This window comes from Perca flavescens, chromosome 15 (assembly GCF_004354835.1).
Source record: "Perca flavescens isolate YP-PL-M2 chromosome 15, PFLA_1.0, whole genome shotgun sequence".
Taxonomy (NCBI): domain Eukaryota; kingdom Metazoa; phylum Chordata; class Actinopteri; order Perciformes; family Percidae; genus Perca; species Perca flavescens.
The window spans coordinates 4,280,861-4,302,628 of record NC_041345.1 but is presented as its reverse complement, the minus strand read 5'-3'; the positions used below and the strand labels follow the sequence as shown (position 1 = coordinate 4,302,628).

Here is a 21,768-nt window from a genome sequence, read left to right as displayed (position 1 = left end):
AACTAATCGTTCGTTACCCTCCATTCTGAAAAAGGGCAACTAATCATTCGTTACCCTTCTGGAAAAGGGTAACTAATCATTTGTTACCCTTCTAAAAAAGGGTAACTAACCTTCTGAAAAAGGGTAACTAATCATTTGTTACCCTTCTAAAAAAGGGTAACTATAGTTACCCTTTTTAGAAGGGTAACAAATGATTAGTTGCCCTTTTTTCAGAAGGGTATACCCTTCTGAAAAAAGGGCAACTAATCATTCGTTACCCTTCTAAAAAGGGTAACTACCCTTCTGAAAAAGGGTAACTAATCATTCGTTATCCTTCTGAAAAAGGGTAACTAATCATTTGTTACCCTTCTAAAAAAGGGTACCCTTCTGAAAAAGGGTAACTAATCATTCGTTACCCTTCTAAAAAAGGGTAACTAATCGTTCGTTACCCTCCATTCTGAAAAAAGGCAACTAATCATCTGTTACCCTTCTGAAAAAGGGTAACTAATCATTCGTTATCCTTCTGAAAAAGGGTAACTAATCGTTCGTTACCCTCCATTCTGAAAAAGGGCAACTAATCATTCGTTACCCTTCTGAAAAAGACTAACTACCCTTTCAAAAACAGTAACTACTTATTTTTTTGTGAACCTTATTGTAAAGTGTTACCGTTGACAACAAGCTGATTTTCTGGTTCATCTTTGCGGCTGTACAGCTAAGTGACTTTTTCTCTCACCTCTCCGTTGACCGTAGGCTCCACTGGGCCTGTGTTTACTGCACCGAGGGACACTGGACTCGGTCTGGGTTCAGTGAGGTGTTTTCAGCAACGTTTTTCTGTGTTTATATAACACCTTGCTTCCTTCCCTCACCGCACCTCCCACCGCTTTTGCAGCTGAAGTGATGGAGAGCGGCGAGGCTGCTAGAGCTGCTGCCCTCTCCATCACCTTCACCTTCGTCACAGCCTTCCCTTTCCCCTCGTCCTTCCCCATGATCCCTGCCCCCTCCGCAGCGCCTTTCCCCACCGCGGTCACCAGCTCGCACCAGAAAAGCCTCTCCGCCCGTTTCCTGGCCTCCTCTTCCTCCCTCCTCATCCTCTCAAACTCTGGTCTCTGCTCCTCTTTGTCTTTAGCCGCCTTCTGTGGGGACAGGTTGTGTCCCCTTTCTCCCAGAATCCTCTCTCGCGCCACCCTGATGGCCTGCTCGGCCTCCTTGAGCATCTCGCTGCTATAGCAACCGCCTCCATTTTCCGCCACAGTCTTGTCTATCTTCTTCAGGAGCTGCACGACCTGTGGCGAGCTGTCCGCTGTCTCGTCCCGTCCACTGTTAGCGAAGACGTGGTACCCGCCACGGCAGCTGCTGACAAACTCCGACAGCTCGCCGCTCTCCCCCAGGAAGTCCTCGATGCGTTTGCCCTGCAGCCGTTCTCCCCGGGTGAACAACACCATGGTGAACCTGGTCGCTTCAGGTCCAAACGTAGCCTTGATCCACTCCAAGGCGTCCCTCTCCTCCTGGGTGAACCTGCCGGGCTGCAGGGTCACCAGAAAGACGTGGGGTCCCGGAGAGGATAGGACAACGCACCGCCCCACCTCTGCCATGACTTCCTCGGGGTTCAGGCGTGTGTGCAAGAAGCCCGGAGTGTCGACCACGGAGACGCTGCGCCCGTCTACTGTCCCAGTCTGTCTCGTGCACTGTGTGGTGACGGAGCCGGGGGAGACGCTGACCCAGAAGGCAGACCTGCCCAGGATGGTGTTGCCTGCGGAGCTTCTGCCTGTTCCTGTCCTCCCCAACAGGACAATCCTCAGGGGTTCAGCCTCTGATGTTGGGGGTGATGCGTCACAGACTGGAACAAAGTTCAGAAATACTTTAATAATCCCAGGTGGAAATTATTTTTGTTACAACTCCAGATATACAAACATCATATACAAACAACATATATTATCCAGACTTTAGCATATATATTAAAAAAAAATACACAGTAATAATATATAAAAGATCAAATGTGCAAAGTTTTATTTTCATAGTCGATTATATTTTCTTGATTAATCACTAGGGCTGGGCGATACGGTGAAAATCAAATATCACGATATTTTTGACCAAATACCTCGATATCGATACCGCAACGATATTGTAGTGTTGACTATTGGTGCCTTTACAAAATATTTACTCGAGATTTTTGCTAAATAATCACCAGTAATGTGGATATAATGACTAAGTGGGTAAAGGCAAATAATAGAAGAGTTACAACAGTCTGGTAAGTTCAGAAAATTACTTTACTGTAATGCAGCCTTTAAAACCAGGAAAAGACAGCACTTATGTCATATTACGATATCCAAAATCTAAGAAGATATCTAGTCTCATATCACAATCAGAGGCGGAGTGGCAATCGGGATAGTCGGGACCGGAGGGCCGGTCTGATAATGGTTACACATTGCAAGTTCTTAGCAACACCATCCGGCGGCCTCTGCTCAACCCGTACGGCGGGCCGATAGTCTATTCAATTTCCCGGTAAATTGTTTGGTCCCACTCCGACACTGATCACGATATCGATATAGGCCTAATATCGATATATTGCCCTGCTCTATTAATCACTAAGTTGTTTGGTTTATAAAATGTCAGAAAATGGTTAAAAAAAAATCAGTGTTTTCCAGAAAGATGACATCCTCAAATGTCTTGTTTTGTCCACAAGTCAAAGATTTTCAGTCTACTGTCACAGAGGAGTGAAGAAACTAGAAACAATTCACATTTAAAAAGCTGGAATCAGAAAATGTCTACTTTGTATCATAAAAAAGGACTCAAACCGATTATCAAAATAGTTGGCGATTAATGTAATAGTTGCCAACTAATCAATTCATCTTTGCAGCTTCATATTTTTCAGATCATATTTGAGCTAATTTAATTATTAATCATGGATTAGGTTTGATTGTAATATAGCATATGATATTCTAAATGGCTATTATTATTATTATTATTATTATTATTATTATTATTATTTTGGTGGATAGTAGCGTGCAGTGCAATGGCACAATAGTTGCCCAGATCAGCAACTCTAAGTGATAACACTAACAGTAGTCTACATACCTGTATGTGACGCAGCATTTTCAGATGACGACATTCTAACAGAGAAACTACAATAGAGCCTTAGGACCTGCCGGGTTTTTCGGTGTCCGGAAATAACAGGAGACGGTTTCCGTACGTTCCCGCTGTGATTTAGATGTTTCCTTGCTTTTTATTGTCATTTACTTTAGCACCACAGCCCGCAGAGAGCATCACATCAGAGCAGCTGCAGTCCACGGGCGAGCAGAGAGGCGCTCCACACTGCCACGGCCCACCGCGGTGCTGTCCACCCCTAAGGTTAGAGTCAGGCTGCGGGGAAGACCACCATATCATAAACAATGTTGTTAATACGTCTCTTCACTATTACAGCGACCACCAGTGCTGATGTTAACTGTTGTTACTTGTGATAGTCGCACACCTATCAGTTTTATTCTAGTACCTGACTGTGGCCACTAGAGGGCGGTGAACACTCACCATTCTAGTAGTCTCCGGTCAACACTGACTCTCCACGTAGAGTCACACACACGTACTATTTTCCGTGAAAACAATTCAAAGAGACAGTTGTGTGTCTAATATCGAACTGCATTGAACCACATAGAGCAGGGATCTTCAACAAGGGGGTCCTCAGAGTCAATGCAGGGGGGGGGCCTCCAAATTACTGTTAAGTCTTAAAGGTCCCAGGACATGCTGCTTTTTGGATGCTTTTATACAGGCCTTAGTGGTCCCCTAATACTGTATCTGAAGTCTCTTTTATATAGACCTTAGTGGTCCCCTAATACTGTATCTGAAGTCTCTTTTATATAGACCTTAGTGGTCCCCTAATACTGTATCTGAAGTCTCTTTTATATAGACCTTAGTGGTCCCCTAAATCTGTATCTGAAGTCTCTTTTATATAGACCTTGGTGGTCCCCTAATACTGGATCTGAAGTCTCTTTTATATAGACCTTAGTGGTCCCCTAATACTGTATCTGAAGTCTCTTTTATATAGACCTTAGTGGTCCCCTAATACTGTATCTGAAGTCTCTTTTATATAGACCTTAGTGGTCCCCTAATACTGTATCTGAAGTCTCTTTTATATAGACCTCAGTGGTCCCCTAATACTGTATCTGAAGTCTCTTTCATATAGACCTTAGTGGTCCCCTAATACTGTATCTGAAGTCTCTTTTATATAAACCTTAGTGGTCCCCTAATACTGTATCTGATTGATCACAAAGTGACATTTTCATCCAGGAACCTTTAACATAAATCCAACATATTATTAGCTAGGGTGTAATTTCCTGTTTGTGTTTTCCTGTTGAGGCTGTCCTACACGTTCTAGTAGGCCCAGTTTATTATGCAACTTCATTTAATACAATATATGTGGTAGGGGGCCCCTGCTCCATCTCTCTTTCAGTTAAGGGGTCCTTGGTTTAAAACCTGTTTAAGACCCCTGGCATAGAGGCCATAGAGGTTGTTTCATCACAATACAACTAGCCAGATAACTTTTGTGAATCATTGAGGCACACTCATGAGTGGCACCTAAGGGGAAAACTGAAATTGTGCTTGTTAATGCTGCTCTGAACTCCTAATCAGTGATTATTTGATGATGCAAAGAAGTTAATTAGGAATTTAATATATCGCTTTGTACCCTCCTTATCACAGAAATGTTATTACAAGGTGAATGCACTCTGCTAAGTCTACTCATTTCTAACACAGCAGGGACAAAACCCTCCACATATTGTTCAACTAGATTTTCTTTAAACCTAATAGTCTCCGAAATAGATGTCCCCCACGTTTTCACTTAATCGTAAGGATGAGATGTGATAAATTTGTCAATTAAACTGAGCTTTGATGGTTTTACATCTGCAGGGCCTTCAAATGTTGAACAGAAAAGCAGACATTGATTTATTCCCCTTTTTACACACAAAATAGAAGACATTTAGGGAATGCAAACATAGGCAGTATTTAATAGGATTTTTAACAATAGTTTGGGCAGCAGTTCAACTGACTTAACAGTTGAATACATAATGACCATTCATGAAGTTTAAATCTTATAACTCACTTAAGTATTTATCTTTTTCCTACCAAAGATAATAGCTCCTAATTAAAAAAAAAAAACAGCCATGTGCAATTAGCCATATATGGAGCCATGTAAGGAAAACTCTTTATCCAATCATCACAATTTGCTCACTCTCTCTTCGGTTACTACCAAAACATTAAAACAAGTCTGCGTGTTTCCTTGGCTGTAGTTCGATCTCTGGTTGAGTGGATGCCATGCAGAAGGAGGTAAAGATATACAGATACAACAACGGGAGGATAAATCTCCGAAGCAAAAAAATAAATAAAAAAAAGAGCAGACATGAATGTGGGAATTTGAATGTCTTGCATTTTCCTTAACAAATTGAGGCCCGGACAGTTGTAACATAGTAGGCAAATTCAGGCAAATAAAAGACACTTTTGAGTACTTCTTGAAAACCTGCTTTTGTATAGGCCTTTGTAGTGAAGGACCATTGGTGAAAATACCATAACTAAGGAAACTGAAGAAGAAATTATCCTCTACGTCCTTATCACAACTGTAAGTTCACATCTTGAGTTTGGTTTTCTTGCAGCACCCACGCAAAATGCGTTTTTTTCTCTCATTAGATATCTGGGCTTCAGAACTTGGATATCAGAACTGGCAGGAACCGGTAGAACTCGGTTGGACTGACAGCAGTTCACATATAAGCAACAGGATTATACATTTTGCTTCTGTTTTGTTATGGCATGCCAAAGTGCACACAGGTAAACCAAAGAGAAACACAACGATTTTTCTACACATACAGTACAGTAGGGCAGTCTTTTATAGACTGCAAAGCAATGACTGTGATATAAATGATGTAAACTGTGAGTGAGTGAGTGAGTGATAGATTCCTGAAGTGGAGAGTGTTTTTATGATGTGAGTGAAGTAATGCTTTCATGTATTGTACATATATTTTATGAATTTTTGTAAGTATAACCTCAACCTGTCCAGGGACTGCGGTTGGAAATTAGCATTTTCTGCTATAACCTGGCACATGACATCTCTTCTTTTATAGACTAATATTTTTTGTGCATTGTCCCTGATCAAATAAAGTAAAAAAACACTTCCATTTTACTGAACTGGATGCTTTTAATGAGTTTGTTTACTAGCTCCACCGAGCAGCAATGTTGCTTGGTCCTGTAGTGAGTGATGGAGCTTCAAGTCATAAACTATGACTATAGTTTAGTTTTTCCACACAATAAGCTCTTATGAACTGAATATCAAAGAAATATGAACTAGAGGCCCAGAAATGTGCAAACCACATAAATTATAGTTTAGTTTTTCCACACAATAAGCTCTTATGAACTGAATATCAAAGAAATATGAACTAGAGGCCCAGAAATGTGCAAACCACATAAATCGTGTAAGATGAAGTTGTATCTCGATGTCACTTGAATTTTCCTCCACAGTAGTTCATATTAAATGTTGGACACTAATCGACAAAGAAAAAATAAAAACGTCTGTCAATCAACTACGCTGCAGCCTACTGATTTGGTTTTAAAGTGATACAAAGTAGGCTGGTGCTTGAGTCGATATCAGGAAGAAGTGTCAGCAGGTCTGTCCCACTCCACCTGGTGTCTTAACGTAAAGGATGCTCCCTTTACGGGAACCTGCTGAGTCTCTGTATCCTCTGGAGGAATAGGCCAGCTCATCACAGACACGTCGCCGCCTGTGGCATTCACCTTGGCCGAATTCTTACAGTGAGTCTCTGTCACACTACCGGCGCTGTTACGGTCCGGGTTGGGCTTTGACGGACACCCGGCTCCGTTGATCAAGTCTGAATTCTCCAAGTCGAAGAAGGTTTTGCTTTCGCCGATCCTCAGTGCGAAGCTCTCCAGCATATCCATAACTGATGGTGAGGACGGGCCACTGGGCGTCTCTTCCTCGATGAGACTCAGCGTGGGAAAGATGTCCGCCAGCTCTGCCATCTCCATTGGCCGGATTACATCACCGATGCTGGAGGGAAAGTTCTGTTCCTCACGTTTGTCTAAAACTGTGTAGCCCACTTCAAACTGCGCAACAGCACCGGGCTCTAGTCCAGATTTGTTAAAAGCGCTTTCACATCCTAATTCTGACTGGCCAATGCTTGTCAAGTCTACAGTTGACTGAGTGGGAATGTCTACAGGGTATCCTCCCTTCACTACACCCTCCATTAACAGCGTGGCCTCTTTGGGGACGTCCATGACTCCCGATGGAGCGGAAATCTCGGCGGAGATGACATTTGGTGGGGTCACACTGGCTGAACGCTCTAGAAGTGAAACAGGAAGAAGTTAAAATCGTAATCCTCCAACTGTAGCAGCATTCAATCGGAAGCAAATTACAGTAATTCATATTGCAGCTAACAAGCTAAACTAAGATGGTGAACATGGTGACTGAAGAAACATACTGTATGTGATTGACCTGCAATGCTAATCTTGTAGAAGTTTATTAACTTGACTATTTACACATCATTGCTGTACCTGCAATGGCTCTCTGTGCTTGTATCTGATGGGGCCACGTCAGTCTGGCAGTCAAACTCTCCCTCTCTTCCTCGCCTTCTGGACGTGGCGGCGGGTCTCCTCCCATCACCAGGCCTAGAGGCACCGCCCCCACCCACTGCTTGGACCGAACGCACTGCAGACAGTCCATGATCCAGCGGGCGTCCCTCCACACCACATCCAGACGCTGAAGAAACAGGAAAATGTAGGGCAACAAAGAAACTGACACCGAAAAAAATGTCCTCCCGATCATTAAGTGAAATTTTCAAAATACAAAATATTTATGCTGCTACACTTGAGTCTTCTTTCGTGTCTGATTTTATGATCTTACTTGGGAAAGCTCGGTGACGTGGGTCAGGCACTCTCGGGCTTCCTGCACCTCCTTGGTGTCCAGGGCCTCCCGCAGAGCCTGCTGTGCCAGGTGAGTGTCCAGCTCCAGCCCCACCCAGGCCTTGCAGTACTGGGACAGGAAGTCCCGTTCATACGTCCAGAAGTGAACTGGTTGATGAGTTAAGATGGAGAAGACAAAATCACATCATTAAAGCCAAAAAAAAAAAAAAAGAAGCCTCAGAACTCATCAGCGCTCTTTACTGTATCAAACCTTTAGCGTGGGAATTTTCAGAAAGGGTCAAAAGGAACAATGGATTTAATTAGAGAAAAACCAACCCTTACGGTGGGGATGAAAAGGAGGATGGAAGGACTAATTAGATGAGGAAAAACAATGAAAGTGTCTCATCATCAAAAGATCAGATACTGTACATCAGTGTGCTTCACACGGGCAAAAGTTTAAATGCATTTCATGGATTATTTTTGGGGTTAATATTTTTTTAGTTTCTTTGCAGATGAGACACATTTATTGATCTTAATGAGATTAAATGATTCTGTCACTATGTTCTTATGATGCTGCTATTTTTCTTAACTTAAACGGACCCCAGGACACAGTGCTGTTAGGTTACCCTGTCAGGTATTTGATCAAATCCTCAAGGTCCACAGCGATCCCTGTTTGATTATTCTCTAACTTAACTCCCCTTGTTGTTGGCCCCCATTTTAGCACTGCTTGAATGGACACACTGTGGTACTATCTATGGACTTGTGGAACTATAGTTCTCCACCTACCCAGCTCGAAGATCTGCAGGGGCATGGTGAGCCCAGACTCTTTGGTCCCCACCATAGGCCAGTAGCTGGAGCTGAAGTCCTCACTGGGAGGCAGCAGCAGCACCATGGACATCTTGTCTCCAAACTGCAGCAGCTCCCGGGTGTACACACCATATTGATACGCCTGTCACAGACGCAAAAAAAATATGTCCGCATGTTATGAAAATCTGTGATTGTTGAACAGAATTTGATTATACCTGCATTACCCAGGAAGCAGTCCAGTGAAATTATAAAATAGTATAAATACAGACCAACCAAAATCAGTTCAGAATACTTTCTAAACCAGGGATCTTCAACGGGGGGTCTGGGACCCCTAGGGGGTCCTCACAGTCACTCCAAATTATTGTTGAGTCTTAACATGAATCCACCATATTATTAGCAAATATGAATCCCCACTGCTTACTGGCCTATAGGTAAGACAGTCACTACGGCCATCCACAGATACAGTTAATCCTAAGGATTCACCGTGCCACATGTATGTTTAACATTAAAACATGATTTATAAAATCATGCCAACAATTATTAGGCTATTTTAATAGCTTGGTATTATGCGTAAAAGAAAAAGATATGCATAAAGGCTTTAGGCTGTCCTTCAGGTTATTGTAGGCCCAGTTTATTATGCAATTTAATTTTATACAACATATGTAGTAGGAGGGTCCCTGCTCCATCTCTCTTTCAGTTAAAGTTTTAGTGCGTAACTTTTGGATGTTAATGAACATTGTGGCGATCCGGTGACTTTCCCACGCAGAAACTCGAGTGAAGATAGTTGCCTCTTCTGAAGAGTCCATCATGTTTTTTTAATCCTCCGTGTCCTCCTTGGCTACTGGCAACTGTGTTGAGGAGGGGTGTGGGGGGTGCTCAATCACATAAATCATGTCGACGCGGTGACAGTTTTGTTGTCATTACTTAGAATTCCTCATGGGGGGGCGACAGAAACTACACACTATAACTTTAAGGTGTCCCTGGTTTTGAAGAGCCCTTGTTCTGATCGATTCATAACAACAAGTTGTTTAGAAAAAAGAATGTCATGGTGGGTGTTCTTTACCCTGTAGAGGGGGATGTTGAGCTTGGTCAGGAGATGTGTGACTGCTGCTCTCAGAGACCTGACGAACTCCACCGGGCTGCTGCTGCTCTCCATCGCTCCCTCGTCCTCACCACTCAACAGGTTCAGAGCGCTGCCATTGGCTGTGGTGTTGACATGACTCTGAAGCCACGCCCACTCCTCTCTGTCACACAATGATGATGCAGTTAACTAAACGTTGCTGTAAAAGGCATGATAACTGAGTTGGATGTTGTGGTCCATTTACTACTGCGTTGCATAATACTTTATGTTCAGACAGATCATTTTCCAAAGCATTCCTCGCGCTTTTTGATTGATTTAACATAATGTTTAAATAACTGTTGTAAGGTAATGCAGTTGCAAGCAGGGGGCCACTGCCTTGTTGGTGAAGAAAGTCCAACATCCAAGAGTTGAAAGTTGGCTGCCAAACAGCATCCTTTCTAATGCCAGGAGTTACCACATTTGAAATTTGAATTTTTACAGCATTTGGACTGCTATGGTCTTTTGAATCAATCCGCATAGTTTGTGATGAGTCTGGGCCATTTTTCAGACTGTGTTACCTGGAAACGTGGGCATTGTGTCGGACCCGTGTGTGGCAGAGTAGATTGGGCAGCCTCTGGGGCACCAGGACTCTGATCTGTTCCACAGAGCTGCACAGTTTCAGGATGCCAACGTACAGACCGGGCTGGGCCACCTGAATGCTGCGCCTGTGGAGGGACAGCATCTCCTGGAGAACAGAGAGAAACAGGTATGGCGTTTGGGGATTGTAAAAGATGTAAGTAGGATACTGTGTTTAGATGCAGTTGATTCGGAGTGTATCATTTAGCTTTAGATTTGTGTTGCTAAATTAATTCCATGGCATTTTGGGAGTTATTTGAGTTTGCACAAGAGATAAAAACATGACTCAATGATTAAATCAGGAAAGTCAATACACTCAACCATTATGCACTCTATGCGGTCAATACATTCCGTTGCAGGCAGCTACTGCTTCATAATGTAAGACCTTTTTCTAATGTGTCTCTCTTTTACACAAACCCAAACCCAGGTTCACCTTGAGCTGCTCGTAGAGCATGTCCATGGAAGTGGGCTCAGGCAGCAGAGGAGTTCTGCTGCGGTTCTTTTCCAGGCGGTCCAGGGGCATCCAGTGGAGCGGAGGGTCAGGAGGGCTTGGAGCAGTGCAGAAGAGAAAGAGTAAAAATGAAATGCAACCACGTGGAACCACCAATGTAAAAACTCAGTCTCAGGGGCGTAGGAAGCTTTTCAAAAGTGAGGGGGATGGATGTGATTTGTTTATTAACAATAAAAATGATGGATACAATGACAGAGGGGTACAAAATGTATAACATACAAGATATAAAAAACTTCCCATTTAAATGAGTGATACTAGAAAAGTATAAAAACACACGAAAAATAAGTTTGCGTTTGAAGTCTGCGTAGAGAGAACGTTGTCGTACTGTTTGTTAACATGGGCAAACAGAGCATAATCTAATTACATATGTGCTAATTTGCATAAATAGCACAACAGATTTTATTTATATATATATATATATATATATATATATATATATATATATATATATAAATAAACATTGGGTATAGCCAGGTGAAATTGTCTTGTTGACATATAACAGAAAAAGACTTAATATTAAGGTCTGAATGGAACCCATTTAGGCTACCCATGAGCATTAATACATAGGGGCAGGAAGAAGTGCTTTAAACCAGCATTTATTAATTAGCCTATTATTGCAGAGATGGGGTTTGGGGCTGGGTCCGTGGGACTGTTTCTGGGGGTTCACTTTTTATTTTACCTACCTTTTGTCTTCTGCATTCTCCTTACCCTTGTTCTTCCCTCATACTCATCCCCCAGAAACAGTCCCACTGACTCAGCCCCAAACCCCATCTCTGCAATAATAATAATAATACTGGTTTAATACACTCAATAATCAATACTGGTTTAAAGCACTTCTTCCTGCCTCTATGTATTAATGCTCATGGGTAGCCTAAATGGCTTCCATTCAGACCTTTACATTAGGTCTTTTACTGTTATATGTCAACAGGACATTTTCACCTGGCTATACCCAATGTTTAGATCTGTTGTGCTATTTATGCAAATGACCACATACGTAATTATATTATGATCCGTTTATCAGTTTATTATGAATGCTATAACCTAGCTAATGTTACGGAACGTTATACTTCTTACATGGGAAACTACTCGTACATGTTAGCTTTCATTTAACGTTGCTAGTAGACCTAAAAAGGTGCAGTTACCATCCATACTAAATACAGGCTCAGTGACCACCAACCGGGTCAGACAGACAGGTCAGAGAGAGACAGGCTCAGTGACCACCAACCGGGTCAGACAGAGATGCACTTCCTCCTCCACTGGGAGAAACTATCTTCACTAAGACCTTGGAAAAATAGCCCAAAAAATAAAACTTTCCAAAGTTAACACCAGAAGAGAAGCTGGTAGTTCTCCTAGGAGAGACAGCTAAACATGGATCTGCCTGCCACAGCATGAGGGACTCACAACCACTTAGGATCCCAAAATGTACAGATTTGTTTAGTATTCTATAATAATTATAGTAGAATAGTATATATGTGACACCTACATATTTAATATATGACATGTAGCTAGGCTATGGATTTCTGTAAACTGCGGGGAGAGAGAGAGACAGAGAGAGGGAGAGAGAGAGAGAGATTGACTGATTACCTCCGCTGTCTGAACACTCCTGTTTTCTGAACGATAGTTGACACATCGGCGTACTATGTGAAGACATTTCATCATCTGCTGTCATAGTGTGTAATCCCCTGTGTCTTCTTGCTAATAACAACTGTTTTCGTCTTCTCTGAGGTGATTTTCGACCGTTTTCGACCATTGACATATGAGGTTTTCGACGCACTTCTTTTGACATTCGGAACTACCGCGGAAATGTCAGAGCGCTTCACGTGACCATTCTAAGCGAATCACGTTGTCAGAAATTGGCATCAGCCAATGAGATTGCGCTTTTAGAATCAAATCCCCCTTTTACTTTCACGATTGGTTGCTGATGAAAAGGAAATGACCATATTTGGATCCGACGGCATTGTAGAGGAGAGAGAGAGCTTTCCAACGGTATATGTGATGACAGGGTGCAGACGGCGATCGCGGAGCAGCGGGATGATAAGGATAAGACCGCTGCGAAGTACACGGAAGTACACACCGTTGCCATGAAAAACAGAGCGTTGCTATGGACGCAGTTACGACGTAGCTACGGCGGCAGTTCGACGCGAGGCGTTTGTGCAAAACTGCGGAAAAACTGCAGAAAAAGTGTGGGTGTTGAACCCTCTCACCGGGAAAAGTGTGGGTGTTAAAACACCCACATCCCCCACGGGTGCGACGCCCCTGCTCAGTCTGAACAATTCATACAAGTATAACATATAAATCAACAGACATTCTGCATTTGTGCTGAGCAAGCCCAGCCTGCTGATTGATTAGGTTATTATCTCCCTTTGGCTAAGGGAGAGTCGGATTTGGATGATTGATAATCTAAAGCGACGTCCCTTATTTTCGACCGGATGTTCCTTACTTTCCGCTTTCTTTGTGTTGGCATTCTAACCTCCGGTGGATTTGTGAGCACTATGGTTAACTGCTCCTCAAATCTCTGCAGGGTAAATCCAGACAGCTAGCTAGACTATCTGTCCAATCTGAGTTTCCTGTTGCACGACGAAAACAACTTTTAAAGATAAGCATGTTCCACCAAAACAAGTTCCTTCCTGAGGCTATTTTGCAGCGGCACAGTCATTGTGTCCGGCTCCTAGCACCACCCATGACGATTGCGATTGGTTTAAAGAAATGCCAATAAACCAGAGCATGTTTTTCTCCCATCCCTGAATGCTGTGTGGACTAGCCAGACCTTTCTCCGCAGCGCTGTGGAGGAAGGTCTGGCAATGCGAGACTAGCTGATTGATAAAGTCTAGCACACAATGTGGTAGATTGTGAAAATGTTTGTATCAGTGATTGTTTGGAACGCGACTCTGAGCAGCTGGGTGGCGAGTTAAAAGTCTGTACTTCAAAAAGAAGACAAAGGTTAAAGCCTGTTTTGATGCTGTGTGCTCTTTGTAAGGAACGGAAGAAGAAGAAAAAATGTCTGGCAGGGATAAACAGAATGCAACAAAGGACTCTTTCTCACCTGGGAGGATTTGGGAACTCCTTCAGAGTCACTAGTATGACGTTGCCCTGCCGGTCTTTCAGAGGCTCGTAGTACACCTGGCCCAGTTCCATTGTTCCCAGAGAGGACTGAAGGCAGAGAGAGGTTGAGTAACATGAGGATGAATACATTTGAGGATATAAGTGATTAATGCAGTGAAACACGGGGTACAGATATGACCCCTGAGCTAGGGAAGGGAGACACCAGTGAGAAGAGTAGGAGGAAGAAGAGATATAAAGAGATAATTTAAAAAGCAATAACCCATTTTGATGCCTCTCATTGTGCTGAGTGTGCGGCTTAACGTCCTACCTGCAGCTGGGAAACAGCTCTTAAAATGTTGTGCCTGTTCTGAAGGAGGGAGGAGGGGGATGAGTGAGCAGAGGAAAGGGCCTGCTGGAGCCAGGGCACTTGTTGCCATGCACAGGACAACTGCAAGAAGAAAGAAAGTACATTTTTAACTGGGATTCACACAGAAAATGCCACAGCCTTCATTTTGAATAATACGTGGAAACGATAAATAGAACAATTCACTAACTGATTACACGTATTCACGTGTTCTGCTGACAGTTTACCTTGGCAAACCAGAGAAAGTCGTGGATGATGGAGGTGGAGCAGCAATGGATCTCCACCAGTGGGATTTGATCTTCAGCTGTCACCAGGATGTTTTCCTTGTGGTAGAACACAGTAGCCAAGTACACGCCCCTAATAAGATCGACACAGACCCAATGAAATTAGTTTTCACAGACCAACATGAAAGTCCAGTAGGAAACATGTTTTTCTAAATACATTAATGTTTTAATAGTGCTGTTGTTTTTTTGGTTTTTTAAAAGGTCCCATGGCATGAAAATCATTCACTTTATGTTTTTTTTTAACATTAATATGCATTCCCCCAGCCTGCCTATGGTCCCCCAGTGGCTAGAAATGGTGATAGGTGTAAACCGAGCCCTGGGTATCCTGCTCTGCCTTTGAGAAAATGAAAGCTCAGATGGACCAATCAGGAATCTTCTCCTTATGAGGTCATAAGGGGAAAGGTTACCTCCCCTTTCTCTGCTTTGCCCGCCCAGAGAATTTGGCCCACCCATGAGAGAGAGAGAGAGATATCATGGCTTTCAAACGAGAAAAGTGGCAGATGGTCAAGGCCACACCCCCAACCTACACCTTTCCCCCCCCCTCTCTCCTCCTCAATAGCTACAGACAGAAATGGCACATCCTAAGGAAAGCTCATTGTGGGACTGGCTCTAGTGGCTGTAATTCTGCACCAAGGCTGAATTTTGGGAAAGAGACTTCAGATACAGTATTAGGGGACCACTATGGTCTATATAAAAGAGACTTCAGATACAGTATTAAGGGACCACTAAGGTCTATATAAAAGAGACTTCAGATACAGTATTAGGGGACCACTAAGGTCTATATAAAAGAGACTTCAGATACAGTATTAGGGGACCACTAAGGTCTATATAAAAGAGACTTCAGATACAGTATTAGGGGACCACTAAGGCCTATATAAAAGAGACTTCAGATACAGTATTAGGGGACCACTATGGTCTATATAAAAGAGACTTCAGATACAGTATTAAGGGACCACTAAGGTCTATATAAAAGAGACTTCAGATACAGTATTAGGGGACCACTAAGGTCTATATAAAAGAGACTTCAGATACAGTATTAGGGGACCACTAAGGTCTATATAAAAGAGACTTCAGATACAGTATTAGGGGACCACTAAGGTCTATATAAAAGAGACTTCAGATACAGTATTAGGGGACCACTAAGGCCTATATAAAAGAGACTTCAGATACAGTATTAGGGGATCTATGCAGTGTTCAACCACTTTTTTAAAGCCATGCTGAGGTTCCTATTCCTGCAGTTACACCTTTTCCTACTTAGGAGCAAGAAGCCTTCAGTCACGTGTCACTTCCCACAGTTCAGTTATTTCAAACATCATCCCGTTCAAAAGATCGCTTCACTTATCTTGACGGCAGCTTGAATGTGACTACTGTTCTTTTTAATAACCGTAACAGATTAAAGAGTTTGGACTCGTCTGCACTGCTGTAATCGCATCACATTTAATCCGCTACTCCCCATACCCACAAGGTGGGACAGGTAAACATATGGAGCGCTACCTCTGTAGGAGACGAACAAACTTGGTGGCGGACTGGAACAGTTGTTTGATGCCTCGAGACACAGAGAGACGCTTGCAGGGACTCTGGGGCTTAGAGCTCTCTGTGGAGCGGAAGAGAGGAGGATCAGTCGGGATGAGAATCACTTTATCTCCCAAAGAACATACACTGCACTCGCACAAGATATATTTTGAATGGGTGACGGCAGTGGAACAATTTTATCTGTAATGAAAAGAGTTGGTACAGTGAACGCTGCTGATATAAAATGGTGTAAAATAGGAATAGAAATCTGTGAAGTGAGTATATCGGGTCCTTAGGACGCATCATAACAATTAATGTTTGGATGTCCTCAGTGTTCAGAATCACTTAATTCATAATAATACAACAGTTGTTTTCTGTTGTATGAATTAAGGGATTCTAAAGGGTCAAATCTAAGGGTTAATATGTTTTTGTTTTATTTTCATTGAGAAAATCAAGTGATGCTGTGGCACTACATACTGTACATATAGTTTTGTGGATTCATACTGTATATGCTTGCTTCACAGCAACTGCATCACCAAGAGCCGGTGTTACCTATGCAATGTCCTCTGTAATGTGGTTCTCTGGCGTCTTCCAGCAGTTTCCTCACGAGGCCCTCGTGATTTCGGAACTGTGACTTCACACCGATGCACTCTCTCCAACCTGCACGGGAAGAAACAGAGGAACAAACCATTGCTCTCTTTTTTTTATGCAATTACGGAAAATCATTCAAGACATCAAAAAACTAATTTGCAGGCGAGTCCCGGTGCTGCTTTTTCCTATCTTGGTAATTCGAAGGCAAGAGCGACTGCATAAGAGAGTGCGTGTGCTGCAACTTGTTTCAATGCTGATTCATTCTGAGCTGCTGATGTCTCCTTTTTTAAGTTAGATATGATGTTCAAGTTAAATTGTGTCACCTAACTGACACTGCAACATGGTGAATATTACTTCTTTGGTTGTATTCACTTATGTTTGGATTTATTTGAATATTTCTTTTGCCTTTTTAAAAACATAGTGTGGTAATTTTCATTTCACAGTATAGAGTGGAAAGTGACAGCAAGTAATGCAGCGAGAAAGAGGGGATGGCATGCAAGAGAGATTATGAGCCCAATTCAAACTCAAAGCACAAGGCCCATTGACTCCTGGTGACATCTTTATTCTCCACATTTTATAATTCATTAATCTACCAGCCATGAGTGGATTCCACTTTTTTTTTTACATCAAGCTTGATGCCAGCCAAGTAATTTCATTACACAAGGACAGAGAGAGAGAACAAGAATAGAGCTCTTTCAAATCGGTAAGTCCACATTCATCCCAGTTTGCAGTTCAGTATACTCACTGGAGGGGGCAGCGCTGACTGGAGTAGAGCACTGAGGCGGGCCCCATCCTTTCACATTGTAGGCACTCACTCTTACAAAGTAAGGCACTCCCTGCATTTGGAGAAGCACCAGACCACCAAATGATCACCATGCATTAACCTTATCAATCGTTCATTCCAGGACAAAGAAATCACACACTGCTGTCATTATTTATTCATCTTAGGTTAGGTACAGTGCAGTTGAGTGGGATAAGTGTTCTCTTATGGGAACATGATGATGATGATGATTTAGGCGCAATAAATACAGTCTGTGTAGGTCAGGAGCTGTGTATTGCATAGATGTGTGCATGATTGCATGTCCCTGAAAAAGTCCCATATTATGCTCATTTTCAGGTTCATACGTGTATTTTGGATTTCTATTAGAACATGTTTACATGCTTTAATGTTGTCTGTCTGACTAGACCTGTATTCTTCACCCTCTGTCTGAAAGGTTTAAGCGCCTGCCTCTTTGACCCTTGTGTTGTCTTCCCGTCCACCATAAACTTGTTATCCTTTCTGGGTCAAAAAATGCTTTTATAAATTCATGGTCAATAAACCTAATGTACTGTATATGACATTCTACCTAATTTTTGAGTTTAACAAAAAAGCTGAAATTATGAATTACTTTGACTAATAGTTAAGATCAGAGGATGTTGAGTGGATCACAGACTGGTTAAAGTTTAGACAGGATGCTGTTTTGAAACCATTTAAATACTTTTTTGAAATGCTATCAAATTGAAAAGTCAAAATGTAATAAAAGTAATCATTTCTTTTACCTGGTAAGATTGTTGTTTATACGTTGTATGGGTTCCATACAATGTACATCCATGCATCCATTTTATTTTGGGGCAATTTGCTTAAAAGAAACAATATTATTAATATACAAATATTTCTGAAAAAAAAAACTATAAAATACTGGTCAAATTTGACCCAAGGACAACACAAGGGTTAAGCCTCCCTCCTGGAAAAGCCCAGTCTGCTCTGATTGGTCAGTTTAGATCTCCGTATTGATACTTTCACAGTATTTTTATAGCACTTCCATCTTCTTTATGATAATAAAAAAAGACATGGAAATCTCACTTTTTACAATATGGGACATTTTCTTTCCTGCATATATCTATGTGTGGAGTTAGAATCTGTGGACATCCTGATGTGTGTGTGTGTGTGTGTGTGTGTGTGTGTGTGTGTGTGTGTGTGTGTGTGTGTGTGTGTGTGTGTGTGTTTGTGTGTGTGTAGGAGTGTATAAAGATACTGCACGACTTACTGCTGTGAGTCCCTTGATACTATGGGATGGGTTCTTGGTCTCTGTAACTTGGGCTGAGCCAAGGATGCGTTTGAAGCAGGCTGAGGTGCTCCATTCCACTGTGAACACAAAACAATCTCAGTGACAGATACTTCTCTGGCTTTACTCAAAGCCCCCATAGGGTAGAGCTAAGGATTTGAGTGTTTACAGTTTCGGGAACTTGCTGTACCTAGGCGTAATCTACCCTTGGCTGCAAAGTATAACATTTTATGCAGCTGTCAAAACTCAAAAGCAAATATAAAGAAGCCAAACAAGCTCTATAAATATGAAGCTTTTATACCTGTCAGGCTAAATGAAATGTTGTGTAAGACCTTGATTATTCTTTTATTTAGCCATCACGTCTCTCTTCCTGTTTTGATCATGCCTCCTATATTATTATTTTGCATCTATCAATCCTTACATTCACTAATATATTAAAGTCTTGTTATTCACCACCTACCTTTGTAGCGGGTGATGAGCCCCACGGTGTCACCTTCTGGCTCTTGGATCACCACAAACAGAGAGGATGTGCTGGTCACCAGTATGGACACATAACTGGGAGGCCCAGGGAGCTCTGGGTGAAACATTTAGACAGAACAAAGTTCAAAATGAGCACTACTTAGTTACTATGACCTGCTTGGATATGAATAGAGCCAGTGAACAGAGTTTCCCTACAGGAATCTGCAAGCTATCATAATATTACTATAACATCAAGCCCAGTTAATGATGAATTTCTGCACATAAGCCACGACCCGGAGTGAATAGATATAATAAGTCTCAGACAAATACACATTCATATTTTAAATTTGAAGGATTTCGCTGACGCTCTTATCCAGATAGATTTGTAACAAGAGTATGCTTCATTTCCCTGCACCAAAAATAAGAGCCAGTGCCTTATTACAATAACGCTGTAATCATAAAACTGTCAGGAAAGAGAACTCGTAGTGCTTGAAAGAGAAATGAAATGAGAACTAAGGAGAGCCATTTATACAGATCAATTTAAGTAGGTACAGAGTGGAAATCATCACATAATTCTAAAACAAAACCACGAGAGTTCAAACCAATGGAGAGGTAGGAGGAAGAGGACTTGAGCAAATTGGTAGGAAAGCGAAAGAAAAGGTTGCACCAAAGCCTTGGAGATATTGCGGGCTTGGGTTCCCCTCGCATATAGAGCACCAAGGTTTTGATACAAGCAGCCACTGGCAGCTGGTGGACGTAATGTAGGGCATGGGAGAATTTAGATAGGTGAATGACGAGGGAGTCTGTTGAATCTTAGATGAGTTAAAAAGGGGCTAGAGAGAGAGAGAGAGAAACTTTTAAGAGGCCAGCTGGGCGTTACAAGAGTCCAGACAGGAAATCAGTAAAACCTAGGCAAAGGTTGGGTTGAATACCTGATCACTGCGGTCTCTTGTCAGCAGTTTTTTTTGGGGGGGAGGGGTTCGTAGAGGTGAGCTGAGAGGCCTGTGACCTAGAAATGTCACAAGCTGACCCACCACCACTGACCTGTTTTATGGAAGTTCTGTCTCATCCGGCAGTACAGTTGCAGCCTGAGGCTCCATAAGCTGATGTGTCTCTGGACATCAGCCTTTGCCTGGGGCCCTGCCCCCGCCTTCCTCAACAACTCCTGCTTCCCCTCCTCCACCCGTTTACCCGCCAGCGCCACCAGAGCATCCAGCTTAAGCGCCCACTCCGCCGGGCGGCACACTGACAAGATAACACAGTCCAGAGAGAGAGAGAGAGAGAGACGGACAAGAGAAGGAGCATGAGAAAGGACGGACTTCTGAATATCATTTGCATTGAATTGAACGTTTCCACTTCCAACTGAATTTTGATGTTACTCGTGATATTTTTAAAACACAAGACTTACAAACAGGGTTATGTCTGGCTCCCGCCTTTGCCAACACATTGAGCAGAGGGGAATTGTGGGTAAGGGCAGCCACGTCCAGGGGGACCAGACCCTGTTCGCTCACCCTGTTCACCCCTTTCTCCCTCTCTCTCTCCCAGTCCTTCTCTTTCTTCTCCCCTCTCTCCCACATGCTTCCTCCTCCTCCTCCTCCTCCTCCTCCTCCTCCTCCTCCTCCTCCTCCACACTTGGTGTGGTCTCTGGACAGCAGGGATTGCACGGCCAAAGTGTCCTCATTCTCCACTGCCTCCCACAGGTTCTTGTACTAATGGGGAGCAAGGGAGAGGGTGAAGGGCCAATAGGAGGTGGGCGGGAGAGACAGAAGAGAGTTCATATTGAAAGGGAGATTTATTTTATGGAGGCAGAGGGAAGGGAGTTGCTGTGCAAAGAAACTGGCGGTGGACGAGACGGTGATACAGGATACATGAATGAAATCATAAATCAGAGCAGCAGTCTCGCCTGAGATAATGTATTCATAGTGACACAGAGTCAGCATGTAATGTCAAAATTAGATCTCGTGATTTAAAAAAGAAACCCTGCCAGAGGACAGAAAAAAAGCATTTTAGCCAAAGTGGCCAGACCTCCCCTTTACAGTTATATGACGCCAAAACTATCTTACAACTTCTGGAGACTTGCTGAGGCGTTTGGGTGGGATCTCCGTGGCAACAGATGACTCTCCACCCCTCAGTCTGACGGACAGGTTTCTGTAGATGCGTTTGGGCGAGACAGGACCCAGAGAGCGCCGGCGCTGGGGTGGGTTCCTCACGGATACAGACATGACAGGGAGAGGAGAGGAGAGGAGAGGAGAGAGGAGAGGAGAGGAGAGGAGAAGAGAGGAGAGGAGAGGAGAGGAGGAGGAGAGGAGGAGAGGAGAGGAGAGGAGGAGGAGAGGAGAGGAGAGGAGAGGACCAACAGAAGAAATAGTCAGTGGTGTGAGGGATTGGTTAGTTAATGGAGTGAAAGATTAGAACCCGCAACATAAGAGCCATAGAGAGGGAAGACGGGATGAGAAAAGTGCCATTTGAAACAGAAAAAATGACAACGGGGAGAATAAGGAGAGAAAAGGCGAAAGTCATTAGGAACCTGGAAGAGTGTATAGCAGAGAATGAAGTGAGAAATAAAAAGAGGGGGGAAAAAA

General features: G+C 42.9%; 2 protein-coding genes across 2 annotated transcripts; both read right to left on the bottom strand.

Annotated features, from left to right (window-relative positions):
- Nucleotides 1–782: 782 nt before the first annotated feature.
- Nucleotides 783–3,088, bottom strand: LOC114569281 (GTPase IMAP family member 7). Its single transcript, XM_028599104.1, has 2 exons — nt 3,055–3,088; nt 783–1,816 (listed from the first exon to the last, which is right to left on the bottom strand). Exons 1-2 carry the CDS (start codon nt 3,086–3,088, stop codon nt 783–785), a joined length of 1,068 nt encoding a protein of 355 aa, XP_028454905.1.
- A 1,885-nt stretch (nt 3,089–4,973) lies between these two features.
- LOC114568864 (ankyrin repeat and fibronectin type-III domain-containing protein 1) lies at nt 4,974–20,744 on the bottom strand. The gene is made up of 17 exons (XM_028598483.1): nt 20,595–20,744; nt 20,231–20,431; nt 19,188–19,301; nt 18,710–18,807; nt 17,428–17,518; nt 16,644–16,751; nt 16,074–16,173; nt 14,523–14,652; nt 14,260–14,379; nt 13,933–14,039; nt 10,812–10,926; nt 10,321–10,487; nt 9,746–9,926; nt 8,662–8,824; nt 7,877–8,043; nt 7,528–7,732; nt 4,974–7,316 (listed from the first exon to the last, which is right to left on the bottom strand). Exons 2-17 carry the CDS (start codon nt 20,253–20,255, stop codon nt 6,604–6,606), a joined length of 2,604 nt encoding a protein of 867 aa, XP_028454284.1. The 5' UTR covers nt 20,256–20,431; nt 20,595–20,744; the 3' UTR covers nt 4,974–6,603.
- Between the last annotated feature and the right edge of the window lie 1,024 nt (nt 20,745–21,768).

What these genes read in the sequence shown, in the direction of transcription:
- LOC114569281 (XM_028599104.1), bottom strand. Translation starts at nt 3,088, where the DNA reads ATGTCGTCATCTGAAAATGCTGCGTCACATACAG. An exon ending in AAATGCTGCGTCACATACAG is followed by an intron (nt 1,817 to 3,054) that starts GTATGTAGACTA and finishes ACTTTGTTCCAG; the next exon opens with TCTGTGACGCATCACCCCCA.
- LOC114568864 (XM_028598483.1), bottom strand. Translation starts at nt 20,255, where the DNA reads ATGAGACAGAACTTCCATAAAACAG. An exon ending in GAGTTCCCAAATCCTCCCAG is followed by an intron (nt 10,927 to 13,932) that starts GTGAGAAAGAGT and finishes CACTGCTCCAAG; the next exon opens with CCCTCCTGACCCTCCGCTCC. An exon ending in CCTGCAGATCTTCGAGCTGG is followed by an intron (nt 8,044 to 8,661) that starts GTAGGTGGAGAA and finishes CTCATCAACCAG; the next exon opens with TTCACTTCTGGACGTATGAA.